The sequence below is a fragment of the Paramacrobiotus metropolitanus genome, unplaced genomic scaffold (assembly GCF_019649055.1).
Source record: "Paramacrobiotus metropolitanus isolate TYO unplaced genomic scaffold, Prichtersi_v1.0 Parri_scaffold0000031, whole genome shotgun sequence".
Lineage (NCBI taxonomy): Eukaryota > Metazoa > Tardigrada > Eutardigrada > Parachela > Macrobiotidae > Paramacrobiotus > Paramacrobiotus metropolitanus.
Genome location: NW_026570251.1, coordinates 1,043,510 through 1,065,789, shown reverse-complemented (window position 1 = coordinate 1,065,789; position 22,280 = coordinate 1,043,510). Strand labels below are relative to the sequence as shown.

General features: G+C 43.3%; 2 protein-coding genes across 6 annotated transcripts in view; one reads left to right on the top strand and one right to left on the bottom strand.

The window, feature by feature from the left end:
* Positions 1 to 7,350, bottom strand: part of LOC129588718 (uncharacterized) — a 40,896-nt gene extending 33,546 nt beyond the window's left edge. For all 5 annotated transcript variants that reach the window (XM_055483067.1, XM_055483068.1, XM_055483064.1 and 2 more), the window contains exons 1-3: positions 7,194 to 7,350; positions 6,471 to 6,898; positions 2,169 to 2,319 (exon numbers count right to left, since the gene is read on the bottom strand). In XM_055483067.1, coding sequence (XP_055339042.1) covers positions 2,169 to 2,319; positions 6,471 to 6,898; positions 7,194 to 7,248 — 634 coding nt within the window. In that variant the 5' untranslated portion in view covers positions 7,249 to 7,350. The remainder of the gene's footprint in view (positions 1 to 2,168; positions 2,320 to 6,470; positions 6,899 to 7,193) is intronic.
* A 9,278-nt stretch (positions 7,351 to 16,628) lies between these two features.
* Positions 16,629 to 21,933, top strand: LOC129588842 (galactoside alpha-(1,2)-fucosyltransferase 2-like). The gene is made up of 5 exons (XM_055483238.1): positions 16,629 to 16,825; positions 17,098 to 17,171; positions 19,464 to 19,858; positions 20,098 to 20,490; positions 21,047 to 21,933. The coding sequence occupies exons 4-5, from the start codon at positions 20,100 to 20,102 to the stop codon at positions 21,709 to 21,711; spliced, it is 1,056 nt and encodes a 351-aa protein (XP_055339213.1). The 5' UTR covers positions 16,629 to 16,825; positions 17,098 to 17,171; positions 19,464 to 19,858; positions 20,098 to 20,099; the 3' UTR covers positions 21,712 to 21,933.
* Positions 21,934 to 22,280: the final 347 nt, after the last annotated feature.

Below are 22,280 nucleotides of genomic sequence, written 5' to 3'. Positions count from 1 at the left end.
CAACCAAGACTTGAATACTGTACTGTATTTACACGATATTAAGGGACAGAGAAATCCCCAGGACCGCCCGCACTAGCTGTCGGTTCCTTTGACATCAATGGAGCCGACGCCTAGTGCGGGCGGTCCAGGGGATTTCTCTGTCCCTTAATATCGTGTAAATACAGTACTACCAAGGTGTATAAGAGATGATAAGATAATGGTGGTACCAAGGTATAATTCCTATGTACCTTGGTACTACCAAGGTACATAGGAATTACAGAAAAGATCAGCACCATGCCAACCTATTTTCAACGACCGTTTCGCACTGGGTCCCAAAAACCTTACTGTTTTCATAATATCATTTCTCAAAGGCACTTTAACACACCATCTGCTTATTTACACTGTCCGAATCCTAGACGGGGCACCCGCGCTCGTTGCAGGGCAACAAACTTTCATTATTCTTACTCTACTTCATAGTATCCATTTTCCGAGTAGTGCGTCTCTGTAGAAAATGAAATAATTAAGATCGCGGTTGCAATAGCAACGTTTTAATGTACCCACTTTGATATGAAGTTCTGCTACGTTTCGGTTATACAGTGCCCGCAAAAACCGAGTGCGTTTTCCTAGTAATCAGCTACCTATTATGCCTGGCTTATTTTTATTATTTATTTATTGGCGGTTTTTCCTTTATCAGAACACCTCATGAGAATACGCTGCGTAGGTAGTCGAATTATTTTTTTCGTTAGAAACCAACCTTTTACCTGGCACAATGTACCTCTGAAAACAATTGCACCGTATATAAAAATCAAATAAAACGGCAATAATTATTATTTAAATTTTTAAAATAATATCGAATCGAGTCACTTGCTGACGTCACCCAGCCTGCCGAACTGATTCTGAACACTTTTCATTATTAAAAAGTCAATGTGAATTAATGATTAGACACAAAGAGCGACCACTCATGAAAAGTGGATAGTATCTGACGAGTTTACATTCTGACCATGGTGAGAATTGTTGCACTTTGAACTTTTATTTGTTTTCGTTTTGCGGAAGATTCCAGGCGACAGTAGAATCTTGACTAGCTACATACGGCATACGACGGAGAATAACAAGACTACAGAATGTAGCTACTCGCTCTAAAAATTATTTCAAAACCTGAAAGACTCGAGAACCAATCTTTGGCAAAGGAAAGCTTCCAAAAAAGCAGAGACAGAGTGTGGCCTAGAAAGGGGATTCTATGAGCTAAGTGCGCTGCACGCACACAGAGTCACAGACAATATGCTGAACAAAATATTGCTGACCGACAATTTTCTGACGACTTTTTGCTGATCGACAAAATTTTTGCCTGACGATTTTTTTGAAACGGCAACTAGATGATCGACAAACTGATGAACGACAGTTTGCCGAACCCCGGCAATTTGCTGACGACAATCTGCTGACTTACATAAAAATGAAAAAACATAAGCCAAAAATACGAAAACATAAGATACACATAAGAAACATAAACATAGCATAAGAAAACACAAGAAAAGCACAGAACATACAAACAAATAAGAAAACATAAGAAAACACGAGAAAACATAAGAAAGTATAAAAAATATAAAATAACAACAACCAATATAAGAGACGTAAGAGAGAACTAAAGAAAGCATAGGAACCAACGTCTAGCTAAGAAACCAAAGTGGACAGAACAAAAAAAAACAGCCAAAAAGCTAAAAAACAAAAACCTAGGAACCAGACCGGTAAGCAGGCTGTAGGGCTACAAAGTACGCAGTTTCAGCAAAACGTCCGGCAACAACACTGTCGCAAAGCGAATTGTAGGCCAGTAATCTGTAGGTCAACAGGCTATGTGAATCACCAATAATGCCAGTCAGTAAATTGTCGGGGCAGCAAAACGGAGGCCAAAGAATTGACGTGTTGCCGCGTTGGCGTTGCGCACTTACTCACTCTTTGAAACTGTGTCGTATTGCGTTGACTGCGGATCGGTTAACAATTGCTGTACGCAATTTTTGCGTAATAAATAATAAAATACTGTGCGAAGCCCGCTCTCACGGCGAGATCCTGCTTCGCAAAACAATAATTTACTGTAAACTACTCTACATTATAAAAAAATTGGCGAAAATTCAAATGCAAAAGCCATGTCTGCACAATCGATACTTAAGTATAAAATGTTTAAGTGGTGTACGTACCAGATAGAGCATAGGCCACCGGTGGCTTTTTTCCGTGCTTAATCTTAGTATTCACCATCGGCACATAGATCTCACTCGGCTCCACATCCGGCAGATCCACGTAGTCCGCCACGTAGTCCGCCGTAGTCGCCTTCGAAATAGCATCCTCCAGCTATGAGAAAAGAAAAAATAAATGAAGTAATAGTAAAAACTTAAATAAGAAACGAAACCAAATAAACTAAAAAGAGCAGAAAATAAGAATACAATAAAAAATGTCAGAGACCGCCACTCGGTGCTCGTAAGGCTTGCTCTGTTTGCCCGCGCGCAGGTGGCGACGCCACACACGTGCCGCTCACTTTACGCTGCTTACTCAGCGTTTTCGTTGCCTACGCTGACCAATCAGCGCTGCTGCATCCATGAAGGGTGTGTCGACAGCGTGGAGCATTCGCACTAGAGATGGGCATCGGATCCAAATTTTAAAACCGAATCCGATCCGCGAATTTTTTACAAAATCCGAATCCGATCCGTATCCGAGTTTTTATTGATTACAGTTTCCGAATCCGATCCGTATCCGATCATCGGATATCCGAGTCCGATCGGATTCAAATCCGACTTACCAGGGAACATTTTCAGCCTCCAAATTCAAAAAATTCTCATGTTTTGTAAAATGGTAGGGTACTATTGTGGTACGCTTAAAAAAATATTTTTAGCTGCCATCGTCAAGGGGGCGTGGCCAGACAACAACTATCATATACTGTGTAATGCAGTGTAGTACAAGTTATTCGCAATTATTATGTTAACTTTTTCCTGCAGCACCGTGGACTTTTGCAGCTGTCCGCTGTCGTGAAATGTCTTAACAATAAGTAAAAAAGGCCCACGTGCGTCGGCTCGGGCCATTGCTGCCTGTGTGCACATTTTCAGAAATTTGTTATGAAGTATAGCACAGATCTGTGTATTAGCAGAACAAGGTTTTTTGCACAACTTAATGTTTACAACACAAATCGATGAAAATTTTCCGAAATTTGTGTATTCAGGCAGCAATGGCCCGAACCGATGCACGTGGGCCTTTTTTACTTATTGTTGAAACATATCACGACAGCGGACAGCTGCAAAAGTCCACGGTGCTGCAGGAAAAAGTTAACATAATAATTACGAATAACTTGTACTGCACTGCATTGCACAGTATATGATAGTATGCAAACTTTTAATTGTTGTCTGGCCACGCCCCTTGACGATGGCAGCTAAAAAAACTTTTTAAGCATACTACAATAGTACACTACCATTTTAAGAAACATGAGAATTTTTTGAATTTGGAGGCTGAAAATGTTCCCTGGTTAGTACAAAAAAAAACTAGTTTTTGATAATAAGAACTATACCCGTCATAGCAATTTTCGCAATAGATAATACTAGTTGGAATAACCGTTTGCGATAACTGTTGGTAAAAAAACCTGAATCTGTGACTTAGAAGTTAGAACACTGAGAAAAAAGCGAGTGCACTAACTTTCGGTCAAATCCTTAGTGGAACACCATTGCAAAACAGACAAATTATAACCAAATTGCTCAAAGCGGTGTATAAACCTGCTGATTTTCGACCCTGCGCATATGCACTCTTTACAAACAGGAATTTTAATTTCCCACCGCATATATTCTTGTACCTCTTCCGTATACGGCGAATGGATTTTTTCTATTTTTTAAAGATAAGAAATGTTTTATTTGCCGTTGCGCAAGCCGGTCGGATTTTCTCGGATATTCTTTCAAAATCCGATCCGATCCGAAACTGAAATTTTAAAATCCGGCCCGTATCCGAATCCGAACTCGACCGGATATTTATCCGAAAATCCTACCCGAATTTCGGATCGGATCGGATTGGATCGGATATTCCGACCCGATGCCCATCTCTAATTCGCACATGCTACAGTATACGGCACAGCTGATACTCAGCCGCTGCCGCGCTCATTCATTCGCTAGCGTCAACGCAGTGCACCGTAGAGATGGGCATCGGAAGATTTCCTTACCCTAATCCTATCCGAAACAGTCTATGCGGCCAAAGCCAGTTGGTGCAGTGCCATTGCACCAGCTGACCTTGGCCGCATAGACTGTGTGGTATTTCTGTTGGTTTGCTGTATGTGGTTTGGGCCTTTCCTCCCTTTATTATTCACTCAGTTCACAATTGTTTTGCACGCCTTTGTTGGCTGATCGGATAACGATAATGATAGTAATAACACAAATTTACTGATTGCGAATTTAAGTAGGTACAGACACTGTAGTATCATTATCATCACCAGATATACTCTGTATAATAATCGCGCAAGCCTTAGTCTTTGTTGAGTTCGCCAGCTCGACGCACTGCACCAAACTGCGATGACTACGCATCATTCGATAGCTCTTAAAGTGTAGATTTGCGGCATTTGCCATCCCAAATCGGTTTTTGGAGAAAAAAAAAGGGTAATTGTGGGGCGCTAGGGAGCTGGCAGTCAGAGTTCAGAGTTGCGTCGTGACCTTTTCCGGTTTTGAAAAGTAAATTCTAGATCAGAAAAATCCGCTGATTTTGATTCTATGCTCCTGGATGGGACTTCGCGTTCCATAATATTCCATCGTTCTAATGTAAATTTCTCATCAAAATTTGGTGTGGAGAAAGAAAATACAACAAAGAAAGAAGACAAATGGCTGCGAAGATTCCGCAGCCATTTGTCTTCTTTCTTTTGGGACGGTTCTAAAGATTGATTTTAAAAACGTACGTGACACCCGCAGTGGTTTAACGTACTTAGTTTTCGCTTAACTACGTTGTAAATTGCCTTGCCGGGCGGGCGCGATTGCCTTTCTTACAGAACTGCCTGCGATTTCGGGCAATTGCTACGCTTTCGTTTTCAATACATAAGGTAAGGTGATGTTCAAGAAAGGCAAACGGGGCAACTTGGAACAGTTCTCTAAATTTTCCTCTAAATCTCCTTTAAATTTTAAAATAAATTTTAAAATTTAAAATGCATCCTGGAACAGTGGATCGGTGTAAAAACGATCTTCATGGCGATGAGATCCATAATGAGACTTTTGGTACACCGGAATGCGTTTAAAGTTGTTGGAATTTTCTGCCAGCCATAACCCCTGAACCTGATTCTGCGCGCGTAAACGGTTTTTTCGCCAGTGTATACAAATCAGATCATCTGGCTATAAAATGGCATAAAACGAAACAAAATGTGTTTGGGAGTGCGCGAAACTCAAGATTTTCGTGCATGTACAGTGTACACGAATTTTGTATCATGTACTGGACCAGTTCCCTTGAATAAAAAAGGACAAATAGATTTTTCAGTTCGCTACATAGCATAGTGGAAGGCGGAGCGGAGCTCGCGGAGCAGCAAGCATGCACCAATTTTGCGTAACAGTTCCCGATTTTGAAAAAGGGTTAAAAGCAAGGAAGGAAACACAACGAAATGCTTCTGTTCTTATTTTTAGTTAAAAATTTTTGGATGTGTTCTGTGGTCAAAGCAATAGTTAAAAAGGAATAGCGATAGCAAGTAGAGCATTTTTTAGTGTACTGATTGTTAAACTGGGACATAAATGGCATTATGGCACCATTGGTGTTAGTACTAAAATTAGGATTTCAAGTTTAAGTAAAGTTTATCTCATAGTCAAGTTAAGTTTAATCGTTTAACGTCCGCACACAATCTGGGTAAGACCCAATCCGAGGCAGCAGACTCGTCATAATTAAAATATAACACAAGATATCGAACAACGATAGGCAGAAAAAATAACACTCATTCATATTTCCAACAGCTGCACATGATCAGTATGATAACACTTCTTAAGGGACTTCACTGTCTTCCAGTTAACATCATTTAAAGCCGTTTTAAATTTAGTCAGGCTCTAGAGTCTACGACTCTAGAGCCAAAAAAGGGGAAAGGAGAGCAACTTCTAATAAATTACGGAGTCTCTATGCAGGAGGTGTACGCAATTTAAATGACTGATAACCGTTCTGGAAATTACGAAATGGGAAACCAATGAAAAACATTTCTCGCTTTAATTTCGCAAAAAATATTTCGCATTTCAGGTTTAAGGTCATCTTTGCAGTCAATTAAAGCGACAGGCAAAATTTTTCAGTAGAAATTATCGTCATCTGTGGACTTCCGTATATTGTAGAAATTTGGGCTTCTTCAATAAAACCTACAATTTACCTGCAGGTGGCAGTCATGAGTTTTAATTTCTGCATTACTCTTGGTTATGATTTGCCGATCGTATTAATTATTCCGCGCAATTTGCGCGGGGTCTGCTAGTAGTAGTAATAAAATGCAAGCGTCTGCATCGCCCAGCGAGACATGTGACCTTTACCTGTTTATAGTGGAATACGTAATCTTCCTCCGGGCTGTAGTTATCGAAGTCCGGCCACTGGAAGGTGTCGCGGGAATGCACCAGCGGAACGGACGTCGGGATGTTGGCTTGGTGGATAGGCACGCGGGCGTCTTTCGGCTTGTCGGCCGCCGCATTGAATGGACCCTGCTCTTGACCTTGAGGGGTGTCGCCGGGCTGATACATTTCTCGGGCCGGCAGGATGGACTTAGACCAGTAGGTGGCGTTGCCAGTGGTGTAAGCGCCCGTGGGAGGCACAAATTTCTGATTAGGCTGGGTGAAATTCGGCTGGTGGATGGCATTGCCGGGATCTGGGGAAGGCGAGGCGGCGGGGCTGCCCCTGGCGTCGCCGTTGGGACCGCTGGCTGTCTCCTGAGGCTCGGCCGAGGCCGGACTGGCGCCGTCCTGACCTTTTTAAGAAATTTATTGATCACGTGATTCACGTCCTACTTAATTTAATTTATAGAGCACGTCTTATTTATCGTTAATTACAGTACATCTTCAATGTACTTTATATTCAAAATACAGTTTGTATGTAGTTTGTATGCACAGAGTATGTAAACATAAAAATCACAGTCAGACCGCTTTCTACAGATCCGTTACAGAAACGACATGCGTAATCAGTTAACACCCTTTTCGAAAAGAATTCAAGCTACAGGAACAACCATAATTATTACAATCAAGCGAAAACAATGTATTACTTACTGTTGAACAGGCTTACAACGACGACCAGCAACACGGAAACGGGCATAGTGAGCATGGTGGGAAACGGGCGTAAAGGTCACTTCGGTAATTCAATAAAAATCGTATGCGAGCATTCATGTTGGTGTGAGAGGAAATCGAACACGGCACGGTTATAGAAATGTCGCGGCAGGAGAAACGACGCGATCACAGTAATGTTGCGGGGGAAAGCCAAGTCTTGACTGAGGTTGGAAATTCGTGTAGGCGACCGGCGTTGCTAAGCAGCCGTGCACACAATCATAATAATTATTTATTTTACATAATTATTGTGTTACCAACAGACCCCGCGCAAATTGCGCGTAATAAAGGGGCTAAATATTTAAAGTTAAAAGCTTTTTTCCGCACTTACAGAGTACTGTTATTTATTGCGCCCGCGTTTTGTTTCCCCCCTTTTTTTCAAGTTTTAACCATTAAATTATTTTTCACTTCCCGTATTTGTGGTTTGAAGAAGGCGCCCTTCAGGGTCCCGGCTTTTCAATCAGTCTAACGACTAAGACGTTCGCCGGACGTTTTGGTCGTTTACATTATACGTACAACGTACATGCAAATGAGCAATCCCTCTAAATTCCCTTTGTCTTTCTATACTTTAAAACTTTTCCAGATCAGCCATGACAGAATGATACTCGTATCTTCGCTTTCAACCCAAACAAGAGCTGCGCTCCGTTCTGCCAGTGCACACTTCGGTGCAACTTCCTAGGTTCGGTTCGCTATTTTCGTAGGAAAATGCACCGGACTGTGCATTGGTAGACCGGGAGCGCAGCTTGTAAATTGGGTAGGAACTTAACCACAAAATGCAGTAAAACTACACTCATTTACACTGATGTCGCAGCTGAGGATACTGCGCTTGTAGATTCTAAAATAATATGAGTTGTACCAGATGGATGTTAAGATTTTAGGGTTTTGGAGTTTATTCTCATAATGTCTTTTACGGTACATTTTCTCCTAAGCGAGACCACAAAATCAGTGGGCAGGCAAATCTGCAGAAATGATGACAAATCCATCGAAACTGAAACGACCCGAAGGCCATTTCCACGTGGAACAAAAAGCGGTATGTCGCGCCCAGTACCCGTCGCGCGTAGTCTCTCCCGCGTCCGATCAGCATACGATGGACAGTGTCGCGTTCAGTGTGCCTTCCAGTAGCTCTACGTAGTCGCGCAGGCGTCTACATAAAATTATGCCAATATCTACGAGAAGTTTGCGTTTAAGTCGTATTACACTGCAAAAAAAAGAGGTGTAGCACATACCGACAGACCCCACTCTTAAGATTGGTGACATTGCGTTGGACAAGCTCAGCTTCACAATCACACTGTATTTTGAACTCAACATCGCGGGTCAGTGTCGGCGACAGTGTCGTTCGGCGTCGGAGGAGCGCAGGAACTCTAGCCCATTAATGTCCTGCGGACACAATTCTACCATGGACAAAGATCATTCAACCGCGGAAGGACCATAATAAAGGCGATCCGCCAACATATACGTATGGATCGTCCGAGCCTGCAGGTCCTTCTTGCAGCGCGCTGTTATCTTTAGCAAGCTGCAATTACAGCGCAAAATATGGCGCTGTACAGGTTATTCAGTGTAGCACTACAAATAGCGGAAACCAGCCAGACGATTCGCATTTCCGAAATTAATAAAGAATTCTCAAACAGAGTGGAACAGGAACGCATCCAGTGCGCATAAATCGCCCGCATCAAGTTCGAACAGAGAACCGGTTGTTTTGGCAGTACTTCATATGCATCGAGAAAAACAGCCGGAGACATTTTACTTGTACAAGTCGTACAAAGTATTGGTGCCAGTTTCGTTTACGTACATCCACGAAAACAATTTGTTTTATTGATTTCGACTTGATTACCGCATGCGTTACCCGCTATGCGTCTCGTAATAGTTTTGATCTTATTTACAAGCCGGATTTCAATATTGATTGCCTAAAAGTGTCTGTACATGTAGTGGGCAGTAACCGCGGTGATGGCGTGTGAAGCGAAAGCCGCTACACTTTTTTTTATAATGAAGGTTAGGCAGTTTTATTTGTGTACTTAATGCACTCCTTGCCGTCCTTAAAAACGGTAGCAAGATTTTTGTGTTTGCTGATGATATGGTTATCCTGCGCCCAGTTACTAATAATAGTGATTGCAAACTACTGCAAGAAGACATTACTTGCGTAGATGACTGGTTAACAGAGAACTGTTTATCCTTGAACGCTGATAAATCGGTCCATGTTTGTTTTTCATTAAGGCGAGAAATTAAGAGTTGTAACACTTATTGCATAAATGGCAGTAATGTTCAGAAAAGTGATGTTGTCAAATATTTAGGTGTTCATGTTGATCGTAAAATGAGCTGGAAGGAAAACTGCGAAAAAAACTTTTTCTAAATGCAGCCGTAGAATGAAGTACATAAATCGATTATGTAGATTTTTTCATTCCGGCGCTAAAATTAGGCTGTTCGAAGCTTTAGTCTTACCGGTAATCGATTACTGTGCCTCCTGTGTCCACCCAGCATTAAAAATTTCAAGTGACATCGTAGAGAAGTGTCAAATCAGATTTGTGAAAACTTTATGTCTCGGTAATGCTCCGTTTAACTATGACGAACGCCTTAAAGAACTTCAGTGGTATAGCCTGAAATTACGTCGAGTAAAAAAAGCGTTAGTTTCCGTATACAAATCATGGTTTTGCAAGGTGCCGCTAGGTAACATTTGTTTTGTGAAGTTTGTTGGTACGGCTGCTGCGCTCCAATCTGTTGCAGGGAATACCCGTCACTTCGTTCGTATGGCTCAACATTCGCATCCAACAATGCCGGCACCAACATCATTATGTGGCACGACCGTAACAGCTGTCCATGGATCCCATCTGGAACGATTGGCGACTTTGTGGAATGAGCTCCCTATTCGAAGCCTACCGGTCTCTTGGCGCATTCCAGAAGGCACTCGATAACGTGGACTGGAAGAAACTTATGTGGATCAAGGATCACCCTCAGTTTGCCGCTTGACTCGCTTGTGTTATTGTTTAGCTTCGTTAAATTTTTGCTGAAGCTCCTTGTTTATGACATCTGTTGGATTCATTTTGTGAACGCGATTTCTCACGTGTTTGACAATAAACTTTTCTGTACGTTATCGATCTTCTCTGTCTTAGCTTAGAGGGGGCAATGTTCCGTAGCGAAGGACATCAAATTCCGTTAAGTTGAGTTAAGTTAAATTAATTTACAAATAATACACAATAATAACTGAACGAATATGACTACCGCTGATATCGATATTAATTTTCGTGGGCTAGCCATGCCAAATGCTTGAAACCCCAAAATAGTGTGGCTTGGCGTGGTATCGCACTTAGTGTGGCCCATAAATCTGCATTTGGCGCTGTTCCTTTACGCAGCCCATTTGAAATCCGGCTTGCATAAACGTGCGGGACGATTTTTTAAAAATTGGACAAACGATTCTGCCACACGGTAATTAGATAGTCCCCGATTCTTATAGCCGTAATCTTCCGATATTTAAGCCTCTTTCGTCATCTCGCATCCTTCTCCATCCTGCATAGTCGATGGCTCTCTAGAAGTGCTGAATAAGCAGTTCGTGTTCAGAATAATGATGCTTTAAGAACATTATCTTGGTTTGCCACACTTCCGTGCACTGGCGTCGTGGACTCGTGGTGCGAAGGTCGAACTGCATGGCTGGCAAATGATTACTATTGATTATTCACAGTCAGCCACTTTTTCGACAATTTAGCCGTAGGCTGATGTAACTTTAACTTTAACCCATGCAGAACACCAACATTTTCGTTCCGGCAATAATGTCCCCCATGCAGGACACCTGGTAATTAATTCCGGCAATAATGTCCCCCGTGCAGGACACCTGTAATTTTGTTCCGGCAGTAAGGTTCATCCTGTGATTGATGTGCTTCACCGGCTTTCAACTGGTAACGCTGTGGTAACGCTGGTGGCGGTTTTTCAAAGGTCACCGATTGACCTGATATTCAGCTTTTCGTTGTAAGTCCCCCGTGTCACCATTCTGGCCAAAGGGTTACCGTTCTGGAGATGGTGGCAGGGGGGACACGGCAAAAATGTCCGGGGGGACAGGGGGGACATTTTTGCCGGTCACGAGCAGCATTCACTATTGTAGAGGACCAGAGGATAGTCCCGTAATCGTGACAGGATAGACCAATGAGCTGCTTGGAAAACGGGAAATGCACGACACTTCACCTCCACGCATTCGGTTGAACGAATCTATGCACTAATACACTGTCTCTTGAACCTTTTAATACAAGCATTACAGCACACTTTTAGTACGAGTACAGTTACAAAGGCCCACCATTGACCATTTGCATACAGTACTACAATGTAAAACATAACATTACACGGGCCGCACACAACACACATTACACGGGCGTTTACACATTACACACACATTACACGGGGTTTGGACACACGCTCTTCCCTCGTCCTCAATTGGAAACCTATTGGACGACGAATCCTTCCGCATCGCCGTTGCTATTCGACTTGGCGCACCTCCGTCTTCCAAAAACCAGTGCAGGTGCGGTGCCGAAGTCAACGCCGATGGCCTTCATGGGTTGAGTTGCAAATTCTCCGCTGGAAGACGGGCACGGCACGACTGCATAAACGATATCTTGCGACGAGCTTTGGTTTCGGCAGGCATCCCGGCGCGAACGGAACCTAGAGGTATGCACCACGAAAACGACACACGCCCAGACGGAATCACCACTTTCCCCTGGACGAGAGGGCTGTGTTTGGCCTGGGATGTAACCTGTGTGGACATCGTTGCGCGCTCTTATTTGGATCACACCAGCTTAAGGGCCGGAGCGGCAGCCGACCAGGCAGAAGCCGAAAAAGTGCAAAAATACAGCTTCCTGTCAGGACGATATGAGTTCGCTGCTGTTGGATTCGAAACTTTTGGTAGTTTTGGTTCATCAGCCAAGAAACTGGTTAAAGAAGTCGGAAAGAGGGTTGAATTACAAACAGGCGAGATTCGCAGCCATGAGTTTTTAAAGCAGAACATTTCTTTAGCTATTCAAAGAGGAAATGCCGCTTCTATTATTGGTACCGTGGAAAATATTGTTTTGTTTAAGTGTAACTGAATCTTGATATTGTTATCGCTCTATTGGAAATTAGAGAATCTGAGATCTTTATTCATGTTTACATCGCGACATTACAGTCATGACTCGTATCACTACGGCTTAATTAAAGAATCTGTATTTAAGATAACTATAAAGGAAAAAGCTCAATATTTTATAGTTTTCATCGGTAGTTTATAATTTAGATCGAATGTATAATTTAGATCGATAATTACTTTAGGCATGAGCCAAGTCAGATGCATGGTACTACCGTACAATGTCAAGCGTGAATAGTGTGGCATGGCGCGCCGCAGTATGGGGTTAGATGCACCCGTGAATTTGAAAATTTTGTCGTTATGTTGCTGCAATAGAAATTGCGTGATAAGCTTGAGCACTTTGCACTTGTACTTATCGGTAGTTGGATGTGGTTCCAGATCGCAAGATCAATGTCACCTGGCTGGTGCGGGACGCTGATATGTGGCAGGCCCACCGTGCATGCCCTGGCCGTCGTGTATGGGGATGTACCATTCCACCGTTAAACAGCACACACCAACTCCTTTGGAGAATTTACTATGTCCTTACCGAAGGATGGCGCTTACGGGCTAACCATTCGCTCCGCAGGATTCCATCCGCTAACCGTCAACAACGTCCACCATCTGTTGGGTTTCCATCTAAAAGCGTCCATGGAGCCTCTTCTGCTCATCAACAGCACCTTCACCGGAAATGGTCAGGCCAGCGGGGACGTGAAGCTGTTCCGTACAACGGATGAACCGGATCCACCGGCGGACCGGGCCACGATCGATTTCCGCTCCGGAATGAACAATATCAGCGGCCCGGTCATTCTTAGTACTACGACATCGGTCAATGGCGAGTGGAGCGTCAAGAATTTCCCGATCGGTTACTACACCGCCCTGGTGACGCGCAGTGGTTATCAGGCCAAGCACTTCACGTTCGTTGTTCTGGGCGGCAAAGGAATGCCCAAGCTATGGCACGGCCTTCTTCCCGACGCCGACTGCTCCAGTCAAGCGGAAGTGCGCATCCTGATGCTCCAGGAACAGCGCTGGATGCGCTACTTGGAGCTAGTGGTGGAAGGACCGCTGTCCCACGGCGGACAACGCGGCCGGGTGGAGTACACCGGTCCCCGTGTCAGTGCCGACGGACTGATGGACAACTGTTTTGTCGGCCACCGGCTGGACATTACCATGGTCAAGAAACAGCTGCCCGGCGACTATAAGATTACAGTCTACGACCACGAGGCGCGCCGGACGCCGGAGGACGGGAATCTGGCCCTGTCTAACGCCGTCGTGCAGGTGTACCGCGGCGGTTTTCTCTGGACGCAGCTGTACGTGCCCCACCGTACGGGCAACACCTGGTTGGTAGCGTCTTTTAACGGGCTCAATCTCACCGTCATCAACGAGATGACCTCCGTTATTTACAATAATTAATTAATTGTCAATTTATCGTCGGCTATTGTGCTGCCTGTTTCTGCCCTTAGCGGGTGTAATTTCTTGTCCTGGACACAAAAAGCATATACTGTACAATAATACATGTAATATGTTAAGTTATAGTTAATATTGTTGTTCTGCGTTGGCTACACCCTATGGAAATGTCTGGCTGGCATTGGCTGCATCCCAATAACGTGCTGTAAATTATCATTATTAAAGCGGATGAATGTTGTACAAGCGGTTCACCATGTTCTGTCTGACGGTATCACGACATTTCACAACCCGACATTTCACATCGTAATATTTCACCGAATACAATTTATTACCACGACATTTCTCAACCGCAACTTTTCAACCGCAGGCTAGTATAAACTATAAGCGTGCACGGTTCACGGTCTCGTTCATCGTAATGGATTTTGCAGGACCGTGGAATGAAAACAGAAACACTTCTTGTCAGGTTGAAAACGATATCATGCTTATCGTTAATTAATTGCTAACGGCACTCTCAGGGTGCTCAAATATCCCGCACGAACCGTTCTTTAAGCCGCTCACATTTTTCTAAGCAGTTTACCGCACAGTCAGCCAGGAAAATCAGCTTTGATTCATAATCTTTTTTTCCGATTTTAAAATAAAATTCTAAAATTTTACAATTTATTTTAAAATTAAAGGAAAGTGCTATGAACCTAAAACTGGTTCACTTTCGACTTTATGGCCGGGTGTCTTTCACAGCGAAGTTTCAAAAAGCTCGGGTAAACAGCAAGACTTTTGGTAAACAACAACGCATTAAACTTTTGGCCATCTTAGTTTGCCATATTTCGGCAATCGGATGTTGCGCGCGCAAACGGTTTTCAGAACAGTGCATACAAATTAATTAGAATGGCATAACGTATTACAAAAAAGTGCTTCGGAGGGCGCGAAAGCGAAACTTTCAATGCACGGATCCCATTTTTGACACCATGTGCCGGGCCATTTTCCATAAGTGACATTAAATATAGCCGCTCACGCTGCGGTATGGTTCGGGAAAAGGAAAAATTAAGCTGCCGCAGTTATGATAGACTGTAATTTTTCAGTATTTAAATAATACTGAATATCCTCTGATCACATTTCGCAAGTGGAGTGTCGGTGACGCTTGATACCAGTAGTCCAGTATCATTATTATCTGTTACTTGTAGAAACTTACGCATTTTTTTATTTTCGGAATGGGCTGGAAAATTCGTGAATTGACTGGACAACGTGAACTACTACTTGTCTCACGCGTTTTAGCTTAGGGTTAGTTATCATTAAGGAAAACGTTACGGCTATGTGAAGCACTAAGTACTCTGCACTATTATTTTAACCCCTGGGAAGAGTTGGGTTGCTTTTCGATGTACAAATTTGTCAGACTGACAGGTCTTGCGCTTTGTGCTACTTTACAGCACACAGAACATCAACAGCATCCGAAGTGATACAGTACCATTATACCATAAACACAAATATTTAATTCGTTTTCTTGCCTGATTTATTCACTTGCCTGAATTATTGTTGCGGTGGTCGTTTGTTAAATGTACAAGTCTGTCACAAGACACAACTTTTCTGCTATTATGATATTAAAATTTATTGTTGCCACGGCACCCAATGTCCGTAATACTGCATGGTACAGCGTTTGAGAAAGTTTTGCAGTGCCCTACAGCGTTATAATACAGTAATGCTAGCGTTACTTACTGTAATCAACCGAAGCGAAGGTCCTCTATGTTCAGGAAAATCGGATTTTTGTCGGTCACATCGATCACGTCGGTCACGCATTAATTATTTTTTAAGCAACTACGGAAATAATTTTTTAAAATAAACTGAATGGAATAAATCATAAAAACTTGGGTAAAGATATGTTCGAATTCTTAAATTGGTTGGTTGATGCAATTTGGTTTCCCGCTTCGCTTCGATCTTTTAGTGCTAGCCAACCGCGGTGCGCTTCCCTAGTATTTAATACAATACAATACTGCACTTACAATTACACATAAGTATATAATTACAAATAACTATTTAATTTTATGTAATACTTTTAATCTAAATGATAATTAGAATAAGATTACACTCATAATACGATGATCATGGTTCTTTTCATCCAAGCGCGACATACAATGGACTTCAAAATTTTGTTACACTCACAAAACGCGCGCAACCAGCTATTTACCTGTACTCAATCAGCCAAATTCCGGGCTGGCCATCGGCCTGTTGAGTTCAAACACTTGCACCTCACGCATTTCCCAACAAAAACCATCCACCAATATCTCAAACGAAAGAGAAAAAATTTTTATGAATTTTGATACCAAACAAGTTAGCTTTTATGGGATCTGACAGAAAATCGACGCATCTAAAGTTTCTCGTAGACAAAGCATAGCATTTGAATCCACGGTTTGGTTTCAGTTTTCACACAGAAAACGTTTGCTCTGCCTACGAGAAACTTTAGATGCGTCGGTTTTCTGTCAGATCCCATAAAAACTAACTTGTTTCGTATCAAAATTCATAAAATTTTTTTCTCTTTCGTTTGAGATATCGGTGGATGGTTTTCGTTGGAAAATGCGCAAACAGCAAGTGTTCAATTACTGCGCGTTTCCAGGTTTATTGGTCATTTGGTCTTGGCCATTTATTTCTATTGGTCATTCGGTCCCGGACCGAATGTAACAAAATTTTGAAGTCCATTGTAGTTCTGCACTTGACTGCTACTACTTAAACGAAGTAAAATTATGTTATTTAAAGCGGAAGAAAATTCTGAACAATCAGGTTTGTAACAAATGCTGTGGCGAAGCAGCCCACGACATTACTTAAAGTGAGCCTTAAACTACATTACTATACAGATTTCGCAGATCTAACAGGCTTTGTTTCACGATTCTCATGGCTACAACCAAACACTATTGCTTGATAGTTGATACTACCTGCGTAAATTCTGCAATATTTCTTCCGTTAAACCACCGTTTTTTTACGGTTATCTAACATTTGTTTTGTAGAAAGAAATTCCGAAAGAGTGAAAGACTGATGACGCGGTGACAGACCGAACAAACATTCTGCTGACCTTCCCGGGAAAAGGACAATCCGTCACGCATCTCTATGGTGTAAAAAGGTAAGTTTTTATTGCGCGGCAGCCCATCGTGGGTCCTTGGCCGTGGGACAATCCGTCAGAGACTTTCGTTAGACTTAGCGGGAAAACATTGGATCGCAGCTTGGTGAATAGAGGGAGACTACATGCGGAAATGCTAGTAGGTGCTGCGCTTAATCAATCTGAAAGGCGACCAGGTGGGGTCTACGGCGTTGAGTCTTCAAAATTAATTAATTAATTAATTGTAATTATTCCATCGGTTTAAATATTTCAATCTAATTATTGCTATTTTCTAGCCCATCAGAGGAAAGAGATGATTTGGATTTGCTTTTTAACGCAAGGACGTTAAATAATATTCATTTATATGAAGGTAGTGTAAAATGGCGCTAGCAGTTACCTTTGTCTATTAAGAAACGCGCTGCTGCTTACAATATTTTGCAGAAAACAGACTGTACAAGTACAGTGAGTACTACTCTAATTTGTCAAAACTGTACGTCCATCTAACTATGTTATACGTGCCATGCATTGTACCATCGTGCCGTCGAAGTCTGCTTACAATTAAAGATGCGCCTTCACTCATATCTAGATAATATATTACACTTACAAGTTCTGTAAGCAAGTACCTTTTCTTATATTAATTTTTTGATATAAGTAAATGTACCAAGAAAGTGCACCGTTGTTGGCTAGCACTGTAAGACCGAAGCGAAGCGGGAAACAGAATTAAATAAAAACTTTTAGGTCTATCTTTTTTTCCCATATTTATTTATTATTTTCTCTTTTCATTAAATATGGCTCTCAACATCATTTTCTCTTACGAATTGTTTTTTAAAATATGAAAGCGTGACCGACGTGACCGATGTGACCGACGACCGCGCTTCGGTCGACTAGCTGTATAGTAAATGCCGTGACTTGCAAGCTCTGCGAGTAGTCCAATGTAGAAACACTGGTACAGGTACAGATAGATACTTATTAAGAAAAAGATCAATATTACGCGCGGCCTCCCCACAGTCTGGAGATCTCTCTAACCAAAAACTTTAAAAAAAATCTGATACCACAGTTAGATCGGCCGTGGTCCAGAACTGGGTCACATGACTTGTTTTCGAATACGTCCGATCAGAATCGTGCCGGCACGATGCCGCAAACGATCCAACCCAGTTTACCTTGAAACCTCGAAAAATTTTGCCTGGATACAATACGCAACATAAATGATTAAATACGCAAATTAAACGGAATAAATTGAACTTATTTTCGTACAACACCTACCACAAAATTAAGCAATCACAAGTTAGCCTATCGATTTTCGTTGTCGGCACATTTGTAATACAATGGTTGGCCTTAACCATACGGACCTCGGGCTGTTTGACCATTTTGGTCAGTACCACTCCTCTAAACAATTGGTAAAAGCAAAGAGCCGCATTTATTATTTTAAGGTAAGTGAGTGGCCGAGATACCTTCACTGACCAGCGAGCGAAATCGTTATTTGAGTGTGAGCAAAATCGCTAATTGAGTGAGTGAGTTACCGAGCTACCACTGCCGTCTAGTGAGCAAAATCGCTAATTGACATAATGAGTGACCGAGCTATCACCACTATCTAGTACTTAAAACGCTACGTGAATGTGTAACGAGCTATTCATTGATTCGGGCCTTATTTACAAAAAAACGCGGAGGCGAAGCCGCATCTATTTCTTCTAAGCTAACGCTAACGCTAGCTAGCTTCTAAGACCAAGCTAACGCTGCTTTCCAGTATACGGAGCCCGTTAGGTGAACAAGTGACCGAGCTACCACTACTGTCCAGTGCAGAGAGTCTGTTAGGTGAACGAGTGACCAAGCTACCACTACTATTCTGTGCACAGAACAGTGTTCTGTGCAGTGTGTACAGAGCCCACTAGGGGAGCTATAGTTACCGAGCTACCACTCCTTTCTTGTGGACAGAGCTCATTAGGTGAGCGGGTGACCGAGCTGCCGTTACTGAGTAGCATCAGGTTGGGGATCAGAGAATCATGGACCCAGTGGAGAGATTTAATACTGATCTGAGAGAATCTGTAATTATTACATAAACCCGGTGTTTTTGCGCTACTGCAATGTACCGATCATATTACGACGAAATATAGATGTGATACTAATAAGTATTTATTCAGTCGAAATCAAATAAAGTGGCCGTGGATCACAAGAAACGCGGAGGCAAAGCCGAGGCTGTTTCTTGTATTATATATTACATGTACTTAAATATTTCCTGGTACAGACTTATATCAAAACTACTACTATTTAATAAAATACTTGTAATAATAACAAAATTACTCGTATTAATAAAGGCCAGTGTAGAAGCGCCGGCCGAAGGGAAGCATATCAAGAAAGCTGAATATTTAATTCGGACGGCATTGTGTTGTCGCTTAATCTGCCACAATGTGCATTAACATACAACGCAAAATAAACTGACTGATGTCGGCAGTATGGTTCCGGTGTCGTCCCGGCGTGTGATACACCTGAGCTCGTTGAACTGAACAGGGGGTTGTGATGTAAAACTGCAAAAGTAAAGCCCTACAAACAGTCCGCACGGTATGCTCGTCAACAGCATCACTGCACAGAGTATTTCTTCACTTTACAGTCTGCTGGATGGCTGACCCCTCACTGTACTGGTACGTGTGACTTGCTGTCGTTGTAGTGCTGGGTCTGAAGTTTTGAACGTCTTTAAAGCCACCAGCAAGTGGAAATGAATCTGCTGGTTACGGACCATCATACGGTTAACGATGGTAGTTTCCTTATAATGCGCAAGACACCTTGAGATACTTTCGGATAACTGGATACTTTGACCTAGCCATTTATGAATGTGGGAGAGAGTTGTTGTCAATGAATCCTAATGCCACATCCTAATCCTCCATACAGTGTCCGGCCACAAGGATGACGAGCTGGACAACGCAGCGAATCCTGATCGCTGCTCTAATAATAGCTGTCTCCATTGGTTATTTCTTGTTAGAACCGGGTCTGCCGACATTCAGCCATTTCGCGCGACATTTCAGCTCTATTCGATCAGCATCACCCTGGAATGATATGAATCCGGTAGGCGGATACTACTTTGTATAATTGTATTTCATGTTAAGATATAACAACCACTACGAATCACCCAGTGTGCACTTCGATTTTTACCGCATTCCGGATGAGTTGTTCCACATCAGAAAACTCGGACGCGGAAAATACCGAGGTTGTGGTGTTCGGAAGGCGATATTGTGAAACTGTCCGGAACGCGATAAACGTCCAAGTATTAAACTTATGAACCAACTTGCCACGTTTTATTGTAGATATGTGTGTCCCAAAAGCAACGGGCGAAGAGCCGGACGTCGACCTGTCCCGGCTCCGTTGCGACTTGGTGTATCGTATGTCTGGTCGGATCGAAGCGGCTAGGCGATACCGTCTGCAGCTGCGCCAGGCGTTCCAGACGGCCTACAACAACACGCTCAGCGGTGCATCCTCGGCCCGATACCTGACGTATAACTATCGACCGATCCTGGACGCTGGACTGGGCAACTTGATGTTCCAGGCGGCCACGCTGCTCGGCTGTGCGCGACAGAACAACCGCATTCCCGTACGCATTACCAATGATTCACGGATGGACCTGTTCGAAGGAATGGACATCGGCTACATTGAACCGTCTGTTCTCTTCCCTAACAATTCACTGGAAGCGCGGACTCTGGGTTAGCGTGAACAGATCGTTAAAAAGCTAGCTTTTTATTGCAATGTGCATCGACTGCACAATAAAGGGGCTTCGTTTGAACGGTGCTATCACGCACTATTTCACGTTCGATTCGCGCAACATTTATTTCTGTCCTTCGTGAAGGCAGATGGCTGTGTTTTGGAGCAGTCTGGTTACAAAACAACCCATTTGCAGCTTAGCATAGGTTCCCGTCGTTTCTCTTTTTAGAAGTACTGAGTAATTTATTCTTGGGACTAAAACCGAAAAGGCTGAAGATTGGGCACTTTTAGAAAATCTCGAGATAAGATTCCAATGCAGTTGCGGCAATCTCTTGAATCTCCTCCCTTTGCAATTTGTGTCTTAAGAGTTTTCGTGAAACGTAAATTTGTTAGACAGAAAAGCGATTTCCACAGCAGTACTCTTTACTCTAAAGAAAATCGCTGGTGATCGTTAAGAGCTATGCACCTCTCAAGCAGTCCAACTAGTGCTAATCTTCCCAGCTGCAACTAAACTCTCACCATCAGTTTGCGATGGCCTCAGCCGGTATGTTTTTGCAGGCGACTTGGGACCGGGAAAATTCAATCCCGCCTTCCACAACGTGAGCTTGCGCTTTCCGAACGACGCCGCGGCGCTATCCGGATACGGTCAATCGTGGAAGTACTTTCACACTATCGCCCCCGAGATCCGCGCGCTGCTGACCTTTCGGGAGTCCATCCAACTGGAAGCCATCAACGCCATTCTGGAGGGCCTGAGAAGTGTGCGCCATCGTAGCACACTGCGCACCGACAGCCAAAGCCAGCAGCCGGTACGCGTGGGGATCCACGTGCGCCGCGGCGACATCATCAGCAATGCCGGATTCGCCGCTCACGGCCACGTGGCCGCCACGGAAGAGTACCTGCTGCGTATGGCGTTGCGCATGCAGCGCCGCTACCCGCACGCCGTCTTCTTCGTCCTCAGCAACGACCTGGACTATTGTCGCCGGCTATTCCGCGAGCCCAACGTCGTCTTCGTCACCGGGAAAGCACCCGCCGTAGACCTGACCATCATGACCTTTATGGAGGTGCTGGTGCTGAGTGTGGGCAACTATGGGTGGTGGGCGGCGTACCTGAGCGACGCGCAGGAAGTCGTCTATTTCAAGGACTGGCCGCGGAATGGCAGTGAGTTTGCCCGGGGTCTCGCAGCGGAAGACTACTTCCTGCCGGCATGGCACGCTGATAATTAGCCGGGTGGTTGCGCAATCACCGTCAGCGGTCACCAATCGACAGATTTGTTCATCCATGCCGCTGTCTTGTGTGAGTTGGTTCTATGGCCTACTGCGTGCTTTAGAAATAATAGTTCTGATGAAGTAGAATGCTCGTAATGTTTGTTTTACCAGTTTCAGGGCATGTTGTTATGAATGGAATTAGAGTTATTATGGTTCGGCAGTTCTATTGTTTTTTACCAACTGCACAGAATCACATTGCTCAGTTGCTGCTGCCGTAAAGGGCAGCCGGAAGAAAAAAAACATAGAAGAACGTATATACTTCTAAGTATACTTCTATGTATTGTGTAGTATTGTGATTCGACTGTTTTAATAGGCAGCAGCCAATGCACATATCGGTATGCTTTCACAGGTTTACACTAATTAAAATGAATAAAATTTAAACATTGAAAAAACACCCATAATCATGATTTTCATTCAAGATCTTATGACGTGCACTCAAGGTACCCAAAACAGCTGCTGCGTTTCCTCTGACAACAGCCAAACTTAATCGCTGTCTTAAAAACGCCGTGGATCTAGGCTCTCCTGTA

Excerpts from the sequence above, each read along its gene's own strand:
- LOC129588842 (XM_055483238.1), top strand. The coding sequence starts at position 20,100 with ATGTGTGTCCCAAAAGCAACGGGCGAAGAGCCGGACGTCGACCTGTCC. Across the intron at positions 20,491-21,046 it reads ACTGGAAGCGCGGACTCTGG|GCGACTTGGGACCGGGAAAA; the intron begins GTTAGCGTGAAC and ends ATGTTTTTGCAG.